This window comes from Epinephelus fuscoguttatus, linkage group LG8 (genome assembly GCF_011397635.1).
Source record: "Epinephelus fuscoguttatus linkage group LG8, E.fuscoguttatus.final_Chr_v1".
NCBI classification, from domain to species: Eukaryota; Metazoa; Chordata; class Actinopteri; order Perciformes; family Serranidae; genus Epinephelus; species Epinephelus fuscoguttatus.
Window position 1 is genome coordinate 21,203,436 of NC_064759.1, and position 15,299 is coordinate 21,218,734.

The 15,299-nt window shown below is 41.0% G+C and overlaps 1 protein-coding gene across 1 annotated transcript in view; it reads right to left on the reverse strand.

The window, feature by feature from the left end:
- iglon5 (IgLON family member 5) overlaps positions 1–15,299 on the reverse strand; it is a 136,669-nt gene that overhangs the window by 15,406 nt on the left and 105,964 nt on the right. Inside the window, exons 3-4 of the mRNA XM_049584015.1 lie at positions 11,240–11,472; positions 8,112–8,231 (exon numbers count right to left, since the gene is read on the reverse strand). Of these exons, the coding sequence (XP_049439972.1) occupies positions 8,112–8,231; positions 11,240–11,472 (353 nt within the window). The remainder of the gene's footprint in view (positions 1–8,111; positions 8,232–11,239; positions 11,473–15,299) is intronic.

A 15,299-nucleotide genomic window follows, 5' to 3' on the forward strand; every position in this document is an offset into this window, starting at 1 on the left:
ATGTTGACAAACTCCCAGGTGCCCCCGAAACCGAATTAGTCAGTCTCGCACTTTCACTCCTTTTCCTCAAGGCGACAAACAGCCACAGAATCTCTTCAGAGGGGTGAGTCGAAGGGACGGGCTACAAGTTATTGCTCCTTCATGTGAGGGAATGGATGTTGGGGGTGTTATTGGATCGACAGCGGAGGAGAGAGGAAGAAGAATGAGAGTGAGAGTGTACCCCCCCCACCCCCTCCTCCCTGCAAGTCTTAGCAGCCAGCTGTCTCAGAGCCTCCAAAACCATTAGGCCTTTTTTTCTCCCCTTTACCCCATTAAAGAAGTCAGACTGTGGAACACGACATAATATATAATCTCACCACTAACAAGGAAATCCAGCTCTTAAATTGCTGCTCACTTTTCCCTTTCAAAGCTCCCCTAAACATACACACAACCACTGTCAATCAGTGGACCTTTACTTCCCTTCACAAACACACAAATGGCGCCTGAGCACGTTTGTGAGCAACACCAACGCAAACACACACACAAAAAAGGCGCTAAACGCCATGATTATTCCTGTCAGAGATTAGCGCGGCGGTTCTAATTGAAGATTATACTGGAGGATTATTAGTGTGGCTACTGAGCTGGAGACGATTATTTGCAGCTGCTGCGGCAGAGGCTGAGCAGCGAGCGACAACCGCGGTGATGGCTGCTTGTGCCACCCGAGCAAGTGCAGGCAGGCGCTGGGTGCTGGGGTGGGGTGGGTGCAATGTTATTCACTCATTCCATTAGTTTAATAAATACAGCTCTCTCGTGACATCTCTGTCAAGCAAGCAGAGCACCCAACTTTGCCAGAGGGGGTAGCTGAGGCGGTATGTGTGTGTTTGGGGGGGGGGGGAGAAAAAGATAGAATCAGACAACTAGCACTGGAGAAATTACACACAAGGCTGTTACAGATGACTTCCAAGAAATAAAAAGGACAAAGAAAATAAAAAATGAGAGCAATCGAGCGCTAGAGAGCGCATTACAGACACAGAGAGAGAGTGGTAATTTGCAAGAGATACCGAGCAAGACGCTGAATGAGATATACACAGATATAAAGATAGAAGAAAAATAGAGAAACAGCAACATAAAGCGGGGAGTGAAGAGATGTCAAGTTGGGTATTTGATGTGGTTGGTTTTTTCATGGACTTTTCGTCCTTAGCACCTATGTGTGATGTAATATGACAGTGCGAAGCAGCCCTCTCACCCTCCCTTTCTCTCCCTCCTGCTCCATCCCCTGAGATCTCTGGACCAGCATCGCACACCTCTCTCCACTTTGGTGGGAGATCATATCTGACTGCAGCCGGCCCCTGGCACTCCTACAATGGCCTGTAAAATACATCTCCATCAACCACTTATGGCTTTTGAAGGAGCCTGACTCCTGACCACCAGAGATAGTTGGATTGCACCTGAGAAGAGAGAGAGAGGGGAGGGGGGGCTGTATGAATGAGTAGAGGGAAAAAAGGATCAGGGGTTCTGGCCTGCCCTACAGTGAAACTGTGCTCTATTTCCCCGGCAGCACTTTGAGCTTGACTAGATCATCAGGGCACTTGATTTCTCGGCTCCTCTTATCCATTTCCATTACAAAAACCAATGTCCAGGCAGAGAGGTCTGATGTCGGGTTAAAACAGAGAAGCACGGACGGCCTGACAGACTGTAAAACCTGTCCTTTGGAAGAGTAAAGGGCTGGAAGGTGTTTTAGTTGAGCTGAATGAAGCTACAACAGAATTTAAATCTCTTCACACATGCCTAAAGAAAAGACCAAAACCAACCAATCAACCTTATCATCTGAGGCCTGATATATCTTATTCCTCTGTGCCATGGACCTCCTTTGTTGTACAGAAACAAAAACACACCAATAAGCAGGCTGTTCTCAGGCACTGTTTGTTTATTTTCCTATGAAAAGTAATGCATCAACATTTACACATGTCCCATGTAATCATGAGCCAATAGTTTTGTGCATAACCCATGTATTTTGGAGGGCTGGGATCATGTCACCAATGCTCTGATGGGAGAAAAGAAGGGGACCCAAAGGACTGGTGTTCATAACTGCGTAAACTTTAAGAAAAGTTTGAGTAGGTACGTTGTCACCATGTTTCTTTTCCTACCTCCATAACTTAACATTGATTATGCAACTTGACGTTAAGTACTGTACATAAAGTCTTTTGCAGGGTGCTTATTCGTAGGATATCATATAAACTGTTGTATAAAGAAACGTTGCAGTACACCACAGTCGCACCGCTGACATGTTGATTCATTACCATAAACATAGGCACTGCAGTTTATTTTGTTTCAACAAACTCTACAGTGCCTGACTGTAATGGGAAATTATTTGTCATTTTTTAATATTAAACCTGTAACTTTTATAAGGACTCCACCGCATGTGAATGAAAACAACCAATCAGAGCCAAGGAGTCTTTAAGACCTGTCAATCATGTCAATCACTACTTGTGAACTGCAGTCAAAGTGTCAAACTAAGCAGCGCTGATAAATGAATCAAGGTTCTGTTACTGCATTGCCTGTTTCTCTTGAAAAATAGCAGCGTGCACAACTTTAAACTCTTGAACAATGTATCGGGTGCATGGTTGTGGAAAGGATCAAAATAAACTGAACACCGGCGCTCACTGATAAATTTGCTCATTTAATGTGGACAAAACAAACAGAAACAAACATGTTTCAGCTACAAAGGCAACATCAGCATGATACAAAACAAGCAGCAATGGCAATTTATGCGATCAGGTGAGGTTCAAGCAACAATCAGGACGAAGAATGCATAATTGCATGATAGGATCCGTTTGGGAATGAATGAACCGCCTAGCAATGACCTCTCCCAGTCAGAAACAACAACAACTTGTGTCACAAGCTGATAGGTAAAAAAACAGATGCCCAGGACTGGAAACAGACAGCAAGAGAGTATAAATAAGCAATTATAGTGTCCAGATTAATGAATAAATTAGTATGCACGTAAAAACGATTACCTCAAAATCCAATGCAAAGAACTTTCATAGTATCCAACCCCTGTTGGGGAAAAGTAGTGATAAAAAGAGTGTTTGCTTAAAAGTATCAAATTACAAGGAAAAATCCCTGAGACAGGATACGTCTATAATGGGGAGACATAGCATATATAAGATAAAACAAGAGCTATATGACTCGATTATGCCTAATAGTTTGAGAACAAAGAAAAATGTCAGAGAAAATGTCCAGAATAAACACATCCACAAAATACGTATAAGGAACCGAAATGTAAAAAGGATAAATATCACGTAGAATTTAATTAACTGATATACGACACCATTGAATAGTTTCAAAGATATATAGAAACAAACAATAGAAAAAAAGATAGAAAAAAAGGCAAAATACATCCGCAAAAATATTGTAAGGATAGGTAGCATATGAGAGGAAAATAATTAAACTGTATGAATGACGATTCAAGTCGTTTGAATCATTTCAAGGGAACTCAGGAAAATATATCCTATACTGTCAAGAGTAAATTACGAAAATAAATACATCTACATAATCTAAATACAGGATTATATTATGGTGGAGACCTTGATAGATTAGAAGAGATTATAAGGAGCAACCCAACAGCATTTTCTTCATTCAACCCTTAGGGCTCTCAGTTTGTAATGTATAAATCCCTTTGTGATATAAATCTGTCCCTATCTCCACCTCTTTTAAAGGGATGTAACATTTCTACACCTTGAAATTTCAAGGAACATACATCATGGGCAGATGAATGAAAGTGTCTGGCCACCGGGGGATTTTTCATCTTTATTCCTTATGATATTTTTATCTCAGAATTCTATTTTTCAGCTCCTGTTAGGTTTTACCAATGTGCTGACCCACAAGGGCATTTCAAGAGGTACAGTAAACCACATGTTTGGTTCTGCAAGAGATCCTGTTCTTGATGCTGAACCTTTTACCAATATGATGATGTAAAAAAACCTTTCTTCTGATTATCGTATAACACTGGGAACAGCTCAAACATGGGAAATTAGCACCTGATAGGTTAGACAAAAAAGACACTGAGCAGGTTAAATTGCCTATTGCCCACCTCAAATGTATTCAGAAACATATTTTAGTATACTGTTTAGCTGTAAAATGTGAAAGTTTGTGACCTGGCTGCCATGTTGAAAATGAGCCAAAACTAGGTGCTGCCCACTAGCCAGAGCAAACATTCTCATTTTACAGCTAAACAGTACACGAAAATATGTTTCTGAAAACATTTAAGAAGAGAAATAAGCGATGCAGTGACAGAATCTTGATTCATACTTGATCAGTGCTGCCTAGTTTGACAATCTGACCAGTTTATGAGCCATGATTGACAAGACTGACAACTGCCTTAAAGACGCCTTGGCTCTGATTGGATGTTTTCTTTCAGCTGTGGGAAATTCTAGCAAATGCTATTAGAAGTAGTACAAGCAGGAGGAGGAATACTGTTTCAATTTATGTACTACTGTGTGGGCACATTGACAGTTTCAGCAAATAGGACACAAAGTTATCTTTATGAAATTACCTACTACAGCTTTAAACTTTATATCTGGGACCAGGGCCGGTTGCACAAAACACTTTAAGTTTTCCTGAAGGTCTTAGTTAAGGTTTCCTCAACATAAAATTGGTTTCACAAAACACCCTTAGTCTTCTCCTGAGGGTTTCCTTAAAATATTCACTTAAGTATTAATGGTTTTATTCTTGTCTTCGTCTTGTACTTAAGGAATCCCTAGAGCATTGCACAAAAGACTTTGGCAACCAAAGCAAGGTTAAAAAAAACTTAAGGTACCTCTGACTTTATCTTAACTGCAGCATGACCATGTTTATGGTGATAAATGAAAAAAACTAACACATCCCAAGAAGACTACTCTGGTCTTAGGAGAACCCGACGGATACGCTTTTGATTTTACACTATAGATTTGACTGAATTATTTTTTGTTGTGATTTCTTCCTATAATAGTTTTCTGGTGTTTGGGGATCAAATTTACTTTGTAGTGTGTGCCGTCTATGGTTGTATTCCTCCAGAAGTATAATCTTTTCCTCCTCTGACCAATTCGGTTTTATTGTCCTCTTTTTTTCTGCCATTTTTTCCACTGTCTAACTATCAGCCAACTTTATGAGACGATAACAGGCATCACGAGCGTAAGTCCAAGTAAACAAACAATCTCCGTGGAAACTTGTACCCCAGTAAAATTTATTTCAGTGTAGTTAAATGAGTTAATGGTTTTCCTTAACTACGCAAACCTTGTAAGGGATTCAATGCAATTCAGCTAAGGAGAAATTAAGCCCTTAATGTCAACTTCAGTTTTGTGCAAGTGGCTCCAGATTTTCAAGATTTATATCTTCAGTATGAACAAATGGGCTGGAGGCTGAAAGCCAAAGGGTTTGGTTTTTTAATGTAATTCATTAACGATAACAAATGTAGAATATTATCAGCCCAAACCTTTAATATACACATTAACATTTTTGATACATTTGTTTATCACAGAATTGTGACAAAGATATGCACCAAATGGGACATTTTACAGTTGGAAATAAACTTTTGAGGGCTCTCTGGCAACACTTTCATGCCTTTTCCAATCACCTGATTTAGACACTCAACCTGTACACCTGCTATTCATTCTCTCATCAAGCCACACCTGTCCCTCATCAACTCCACTCAGTATACCCACACACAAACACTTGTCCTCTGCCACATCACCTTTGCTGTTGTAGCTATAGCATTCAAGCTTTGTTCCTGCCTCCTTATGATTTCTGCTCTGATTTTTGCCTGTCGACTTTTTGGGTTATTTTGGCTCTGCTGACTGCTGACTTGTTGTCAACCTCTGCTTCTCCTTTTCAGTACCTGCTGTGTTTTTAGTCGAGCTTTTAGATACCTAATTATTCAGCCTCTGTCAAATCTAAAGACTCTTCATGCTTATCATCATATTGCTATGATGCTTATTTGTGAAAAGCTCCTCACCACCACAAGTATCTATTCATTCACGCTAAGCCCGTGTGTGTTTTAACGGATGGGATGTCAAATGATAAGGCCCCGGTGCGCTGGTGTATTTAACTGAATGAGACAGCCTGCCTGTATGTCTCTGAGTGGGTCAACTGATGGATGCCAGTCAGAGTGAATGGGTGCGACAGATTGTATCTGTGGTTTGGTGAAGATGAAGGGGATGGCCTGCAAACACCAGTGTAGAGCACCGTCCCTGTCTGTATGTGAATAAGGACTCCGTGGACAAGCTGCAAAGGGGTTGAAGACTTTTAGCAGGGCTCTGTCTCACCACTAAGGTGGCGTGCCTCCTCCTATCCCACCACCACCTGACACGCACACGCATTTTCCACCCAATCTCCACGTACACTGTTCTCCTCCCTCCTCCCCGCAGTTTCTCTATGCAGTCTCTGAGTAATGGGGACAGATGGCTGGCAGCTTCTTGCTGTTTCTTTGGGCTAGTCCACTCCCCCTTTCTCCACCGCCCCTGGTCTCCTGCAACTGATGGCTTGGTTGCACAGACTCCCACGGAATAGCAATGCGGCCCCTATCTCTTTCTCTGCAAGCTGAGGGGTTATTGGGGGAGAGAGAGAGGAGAGGCGGTGTAGATGGTGGGGGCGGCTGGAGAGGGAGGATTACTGCTGACAGAGGAGAAATGCTGTAGGCTTGCAAGTGAGGACAACCACACAGAGTTTGTGATGTAAAGCCGTGTGTGTGTGTGTTTGCTGCAGGTGTGCGCTCATGCATGCTCTTCCATTGTCCTCTGTATTTTTGGGTGCCTGTGATCACTATGGGCTTGAGGTACCATGTAGGTTCACAAGCACTAACTGTGCAGGGAAGGACATTGCATGCACAAGGGAGAGAGGAGGAGGACCAGACCTCTGAGCCAGCCCAAAGCTGTCTGTAAGTACAGCAGTACAGTATAGGTTGTGCATTTGCCTAACAATATAATTACAGCGTGTTGAGCAGTTGTTCATGCTGACCTATTTATTAATGCTGTCTTACTGCTACATTTGATCTGTGCTGCTGCTGCTGCTGTAGTCGAGCTACATCTCAGCCAATACTGCTGTGTGATGAAAATGCTTTAAACATGACTTCTGTGACACTGATGCAACGCCAGCCTCACAAAGAGTTCATTATTTGACTTTCAAATCACTGAAAAGTCAAAAAAAATAATTCTTGTTCTTATATATCTCCTTTGTCTGTATTATTCAGAGGTTCAATCTGAGATATTTTAGCACACACATGTGCCCGCATCACACACAACAAACCAAAAAGGTTGTGGAGCTCATGCAAAATGCAATTTATAGCAATGTATTTCACCCCAACTGATAGCAGTAGCAGTAGCTGTAACTCAAAGTCAAAAGAGACAAAAATTCTTTGCTTAAATGCCGACAATTACTGGAGTAAAATACATTTAGGAATATTGAGTCATAGTGCAATGGTATATTCAGTACATAGCAATTTTCTTTATGAGCCAAACAGATGACACAGCACTGCCATTACAGTTCTAATAAAACCATACAATCTCTAGAGACCATGTAATGATTATTTGCCTGACTTTGGTCATTACTGGTGACAAAGATGGGAACAGAGAGGGAATAAATGCTGCGCAGATCAAATCAAAATGGATTTGACTCCATCTATCAAGTTGTGTAGTCTGACCGCTCTGAAGTAGTTCTGATTCTGCACAATAATGGGAGCTAAAAATAGCTGATTTAATGCCAGAAGTGGCTGTTAGCGTAGGTTGGCATCGTGATGCTGGTTGACAGGGTGGATGAAGACAGATGCTGATGATTACAGGTGGCGCGGTGGGGATAATTACGTATAATGTGTGGTTGTTTGGGACAAAACATTGGGACACAGGGAAAATACGGAGAGTATGAATATAAGTCGGGGACAGACTAAACAGCTGGGTTTAAGAGTGATGACACAGGTATGTGGGATAAAGACGTGGACATGAGCTGAATGCTGATAAGCCTTTAGGAGGGAAAAAAATAAAAAGACGATACCAAAGGCAGAACAGGGTTAGGGATGAACGTGACGGCGGGGAGATAAAGGCGAAGCTGTGAACAAGAGATCTGCGGATCTGAAGACAGGCAAACAAGAAGGGGTGGCTTACATTTCTGGTCTTTCCAGGTGACGGTGGGCTCGGGCCGACCCACTGCCAGACAGTAGAGGTTTACATTCTCTCCTTCGTTCACCGACACGTTTTTTGAGATGTTGACGATTCTGGCCGGCACTGAAAAACAAGATCACGTTATTAAAATATGACCTTAAAATCCCTTTTTTTGTTTCATGAATTATTGATTACAGCCTATTAAGGTGTTTAAAGTATGATGCAAATCCTTGCACCTAAGACAGAGAGGCAATCAGCTGATTAATGATCTGTGCCTGAGTGCTTACTGAAATGTGCAACCATACGCTTGACCGTCTACTTAAAATGCACTGAATTCTAAATTGCTGCAAATGGGCATTACAATTTCCTTCTCCTGACATTTAATCCAATTTGATCTTTAAAGAAAAGAAGAATACTTGTAAAAGTGGTAGTCAGAATTTTTACTTTTTAGGTGAATGACCACTCCTGAATACCGCTGTGCCCCAACCTCACAAAGTGTTGGAGTGCTGCGCATGTAGTTAGTTTGATAACAAGATGGCCCTTGAATTTAAATGGCCCATTATCATTGCTTTTAATGAGCTTGGCCCTGAGATTGCTTTTTTTTGTAAGACATATACCGAGGAACCTATTTTTCTCTATCTTGGTGGAGTTGAACACTTGCAGCGATAAAGCACAGATTGGAGTGGAGTGAAGCTGCTCCTGCTTGATGCACTGACTTGAGGGTGTAATTATTTTGTGTGATATCAAGCTAGGGCTGAAATTGCAGGCGACTTGGAATTAGGTATATATGGTCATCTGTGCCAAGCTTTGCACCCTGCAGACAAGAGTGTTTGTTTGGCTGCAGCGCGATGTGAAAACTCTGTTAGTAAGCAGCTGACATTGTCTCCGCCACCTGTGAGCTGTGAGCCAGGCCCCGCGCTTTCAGTCCCAGCTGAATGTACCTAATATATCCTGTTAAAAGTTTTCGGTTTCATTCTGCCGGTGATGTACAACTGCAATCTGCACAACACACTTTCCAAAATATGCATAAAAATTGACACATGTAAGAGGGGAGAGAGGTCTGAGATCCATCCTCTGGGCAGTTCTGTGCCAATACATCATGTCACTCAGGATCAGCCAGACTCTCACTCACTTAGCTGCTGACTTGATGACTGAGCTCCAGTCGTGGTCCTACGCTGTCAGTTATTTAGTCAGGCAGTTGGACAGCCGCCCCTGTGTACCTCATCTCCTCTGAACACACACCCTCATCCATCTGATCTGCCTAACTTTCTGTTTATAAAGACAAGTAACCCGAATTGGCCACATGGAAATAACAAATGGGCCGAGACTTGGCCTTCTTATTGAAACTGACTTTCCGTTATCTGTCACTGCGCTGCTCTACTGTGGCCACACACACACATAGGCTCATAAGCAGTGGTGTAACATAACGATATAATAATACTTTCCCTGCCAAAGTATAATCTTTAAGTTGCCAGCCACCGCCAGAATTTCTGATCATATTCACTAATCTTTCAAGACCCTCAAGAACAGTATATACATGAAACTAAAGAAGAGAGACTTATTCCAGTCCTTTTTTATCAACACTTGAATTTGCACATTTTCATTTAAAAAACATTTTGGACAAAAAGCTGAGAAAAATGTCACCTTCATTTTCAAGTACAAATTCAATTCCACATTTACTTTTTTCCCCTCATTTCCTTATGTCAATTTGCATTGTATAAATAAATAAAAAATAATAATAATGAAAATAATATTCTGTTTGATGTATAGCGGAAAACGTTGTCACGTTCAGTGTTCTGTTGCCTCCCTCTCCTCTGTGGCCTTGTCCATGTGTTGTCGCTGTCACCGTCACAGACACCTTGTTTCGTCCCACTAAACTCGTTTGCTTCTTCGTCCAAATTAGAATCAGAATGTTGAGCAAAACAGGAATTGTCGGAGTCTGAGTCCATCAACATCTCCACAGCTTTCACAACCGGGAGTATTTTAACTTTAACTTTCACTTTTTACTCCACCACATTTCCTGAATAACATGTATGCTTGTACTCTAATACATTTCTATGTGTTGGAGTAACAGTATTTTACTCCACTTTTACACCAGTAACAATGTGTTGCTATGTCCTCAGCATTTTGCTTACTTCATCACTACAAAATAAAATTGTAAGGTTTGGCAAATCAGTGGTCCTAGCTTGCAACTTAGATCATAGCTCAATCACATGAGAGCAAGTGCAAACAAGTGCTCTCAAAGTCTCAAGTAAGTTTGGATTCCCAGTCAAGCCCAGGCTGCATGTCAGATTAGATTCTACATGCTAGTGACTGCATTCCACCCGACGATGAGACTGATTTCATGATGGAAGCAGGAAAAGGCGTCCCACAGAAGAGAGGGCGAGTAATGATTCAAGAAGATAAAGATTTGTGACAAGTAACTGCGCGGTGACGGCTCTACTGCAGCGTGTCAGCCCTGGATAGTCAAAGGTTTTCCTTAAATCCTTCAAGCTGTGACGAGGACCTCGTTTTTCTTCAAGTGTGCTCCATTTTTAAGGTGATGTACGTGTTAGGAAGACCTAAACGTCAGATAATTTAAGACTTTTACTCAAGTAATATTCTAAAAGGTGACTTTAACATCTGCCAAAGTCATATTTCTGTGAAGATACCTCTACTTTACTCAAGTTTGACATTCAGGTACTTCATCCACCACTGCCAATAAACTTGCAAGTCATAATCAAGTAATTGCACTTTGATATAACCATAAATACCAACCTTAAATAGTTAAACATCATAAAAACATTAAATACAACATTTTCTATCATGACTTTAAGCATAAATTTAGACCTGAATGAACAGAAAAGGAACACTGAAACGTAACCATAGAGAATCTTAATTGCTTCCCCTGATGTCAAACCTCAATCACACCCAATAGACAGCACTACGCTTGGATGAATGACGAAATGCATAATTAAGCCATTTAGTTTTTATCCAAGGCTGCTTACAGTAACATTGGTGCACACATAGCTCTTTTTGTGCAGCCGCACCGGCAATCAAATCTCTGGATATATCAGGGAAATGAGCCAGCACTTTTAATGGAAACAGTAAACAGTCATTACAGATTCTGCTCTGTCAACTCGGCTGCTCACCTTGGACAATGAGGTAGACGTGAGCGATGCGGGGCTTGTTATTGGCCTGGAAGGTGCAAGTGTAGGGCCCCTCATCGGTTACTTGCACCTTGTCGATGTGGATGGAGAAGTCACTGTTGTTGCTGTTCGCCAGCGTCACACGCTTGTCCAGCGACCACTTATCTGTCCCCGTGAACAGGATGTTAGAGCGGTTCAACCAGGCCTTGTGGGTCACCTCCTCGTCGATCCGACATCTGTGAGAGGACAGGAAGTGATTAACAGGTGGGAGGCCTGTTTGACGTTATGCTTAGGGTTGATATTAAATACTGCTGAGAGGTGTTTTTATTAATACATTTATCTTTAGCGCAGATATACGCAGGGGTGACATATCAAAGACAAAAAAATAACATTTAGTGTCTGAGTGTTGAGCACCAGAAGAGCTTCAATACACCTTAAAAATAGATTACACAAGTCTTTTGAAGTTCACTGGGACACCATTCTCCCAAAATATCCTCTCTCTTTTGGTGCTTTTATGAGAGACGTTTCACTACCATTTTTTCCTTCCCAGTACCAACTCTGATACTTGAGCTTGCGTATCAGTCAATACTGGGTACCGATCCGATACCACTGTGTTAAAAATAAAAGAATAAATAAATAAATAACAGCTGTATACTGCCAACCATGCATCAGTGTGAAATGATCATTGTTGTATGGCATGGTTCAGGTTGAAACCCTAAACTGGTGGGACTTTCCAGTGTAAAACATTGCTGACATTCTGCTCATGGCTAATGTTACACTATTTACCAGAAATCAATTCTTTTCTGCTGCTTTACAATAGCAGTTGCCAGTGGCTGCAACATGTAACAATTTTAGAGCCATGAAGAAGAATTGATTTCTGGAAAACTGTTTCATTCAGGTGTGAAACTAATTTAAAGTTTTTAAATTACAGGGTAACGGATCGGTGCATAAACTTGCATACTTGCCGACACCCGATCCAGCATTTTAAGCAGCATTTCCAATACTAATGCCAATATCAGAACAACTTTTTTTTGATGGTGGGGAATGCTGTCCAACATGTCAGTCCAAAATCTCTCATAGATGTTCAATTAGGTAAAAAATACAATGACTGCAAAGGTCATAGCATATGATTCACATCATTATCTCCTAACTGAATCATTAATGGACCCCTTGTATCTTGTGCTGTATGTAAGCACCTGCATTCGTAATGTTTCCCCACTCATCTAATCATATTTTCCCTTCATTTGTTATCTGTCTGTAACCTCTGGGAAACACAGCACTCATGATTATCCATCACTTCTGTTTCACAGGTGCAGAAAAATGGGTCAATTGAAGGTACAATTGAAGAAACTGAGTTTTTGACTGGCCTATCGCCTAAAACTGGCTGATAAATCAACATTAAAGTTAATGGTAGTGAATGAAAAATAAAATAAAGCGGACATATGGGAAGATATGAGAGAGAAAATTATGATGGTGTTGGTGATAAAAACACAGTAAATCACCAGTGTTGTGCCAAAAGGATGAGGCACACTTCAAAACAGGAACCTCTGTCCACAGGTGTGACTTCAGTTCTTGGCTTGGCCACTAGATGTCCTTACCCTGCTTCAACTCGCTGCAAGGACATGCCTCTGTAGTCTTCATGTTTAATTGATATGACCTGGATAAATATCACAGTTGAGGTAGATCTTAGATTGCCTGCCAAGTCAGCGGCAGTGACACCAAAACGTATATCAGCCACAGTGCAGAGTAAGCTTGGAGGACTTTAACAAATAGGCTACAGAGCTGTGGGCTCATGCTCAGGTGGACACATGACCTGTGAGCAAAACCACTCAGCAGCAGGTTTGGAACTAAAGGAAAGCAAGAACAAACAAACAAACAAACAAACAAACAAACAAATTATTTTGATTAAGATTCTGTTTGTGGCTGGTGGGTTTCACTAAAGCGAGGATACAGGAAGAAATCCCACCACAAAAATTCATTATCTGTGTACAAACATTCTATTAATCTATTTTTAAAATTAATCACTTCTGCGCTGATGATGTTGCTACAGGACTGCGAGCCCAGAGGAAATGAGCACCATAATAGCATCAAATGTGCCTTGTCTTAATGGCCCGCATCAAAGGCAACACAACAGCATTGTCTCGAGCATAACACGAGTATTTGTGCCACTTGGGCAAAAGTGATTTTACATGAAAATGGAGTTTATTTATAAAGCTGTTTAGTCCTCTGTTAGTCAGCTATTGGCCATCCAGCGCAGGCCGAACTTACACACACATCTGATTACAAAATATGACATCACACGTCTGCTGATGAAACTGTAAAGGCACTTTTTTGTAGTGTGAAATCAAACTGTCAGAATAATATGTGGAGCACCTTCACGTACAGTTTTAAAGCAGGGGTTCCTAAAGGGGATCTCCAAACACAAGCCTGAGGGGCTGTGACATGGTTAAGAAGGGGAAAGCAGGAAAATGTATTTCTGTGCTCCACATTTGTTTTTTAATCTTTGTGTTTTTACTTGTGAGTTACTGAATAATATTATGTCTTTAAAAGTAATCATATAAAACGCACTTGAATGGAATACCCAGCCTTTGGTTGAACTGTAACCTCTCGACAAAGTTGTGGCATAGTTTTTGTTTTAACCACTACCACTCACATGAAAATGATTTTAATGTTCTATGTGCTGGTATCAGTGCCTAAAATGGGCCAGTACTCACCCGTACTGTATACCAGTGACAGGATTACCCTCTTCAACTCATGATGCGCTTGTGCTTGAGAACCAACAAAATGTTTCCCTGTCCGCCCTGCTGATGAGGAGCAGTCAGTCTAGTTTTGGCACCAATACTGAGCCTCCCTCATCCAATACTTCTCCTCCCTGTCAGCTGCCAACTACTGTGGCAACAGTGACAATTTGCACCATGTGCTCGGTGCAACTGACTGCTGGATCTGCACCTTTCAAAAAAGGTATGATGTGAAGAAAGTTGGTCACCTGCAATTTACAGACCTGTGTGTTCACTACAGTGTTCACTAGGAAGTGCATCTCCTTCAACTACAGGTCTTATGTGGAATCTATCGCTGTTATTCAATTCTGAATTTCAAAAAAGTGTGACAGCAGAGCATATTTTTTTAAATTGTTGCATTGGCTGAGGCCCTAAAGACACACAGGCCTCACTTGTGTTATTCTCATGCTCTCCCTTTTCTCTGTCATTGTGATGTCATGCTATGTATATACCATTACAGCAAGGGAGACATTTTATTGATTTACCAGAAGATGATGGAATAATTGAAGTTTTCAGTACCACTCAATTTATGTTCGTTTGACAAATTGTACTTGAAGGTGACATTTGCTAAACAGACATATACCTTGCTCATACTCTATGGACTTGGCCTTGGTATTACTTCTCACTATCCAATTTAACCTGTAGGCCAACAGATATATTTTCATCTGGATTTATTACTGCAAATATGTTATATTATGTTTGTGTACAATTTCAGTAGCTGCATAAAAAAAATGACATTAGTGTGAAAATATGTTGTATGCAATGTATGTGATGTGTGTAATGAAATGCATACAAAAATACATTTGAAGTGGGATATGTTTGCAAGATATGCATTTTAATTTAAATATATACAAGTCACCTGTGATGATCATGACATGTAACTGCTGAATTTGGTCACAGGTGCCTTTTTTGGTCCAATTCAGGCACTGACTGGTATGACTTATGACATGGGAGCTGGCAACACTGTTTGTAACCAGAAATGAGAAAGAGATGCTGAGGAATAAAGGTGACATTGAAGGCACAGATTTTACCACCCAGGTGCATTTGGTTCAGACTTTCTGGGGTGAAAAGACCAGTTAAATTCTACAGATTTGACTTCTCCACAGCATCAGTGTACCAGTTTCAGGCTACACATCTTGATGACTTTATAGATCAGCATCCTGATTCTTTGAGAGAGTTGTTGATGTTAAATACTGATAGAACTTTATTAGGCTTTGGAACAACATGTTTAATTTTACTGGAAGGCCCACTCTTCTTTCAAGACACAAGCGGGACTAAAAGAAGAA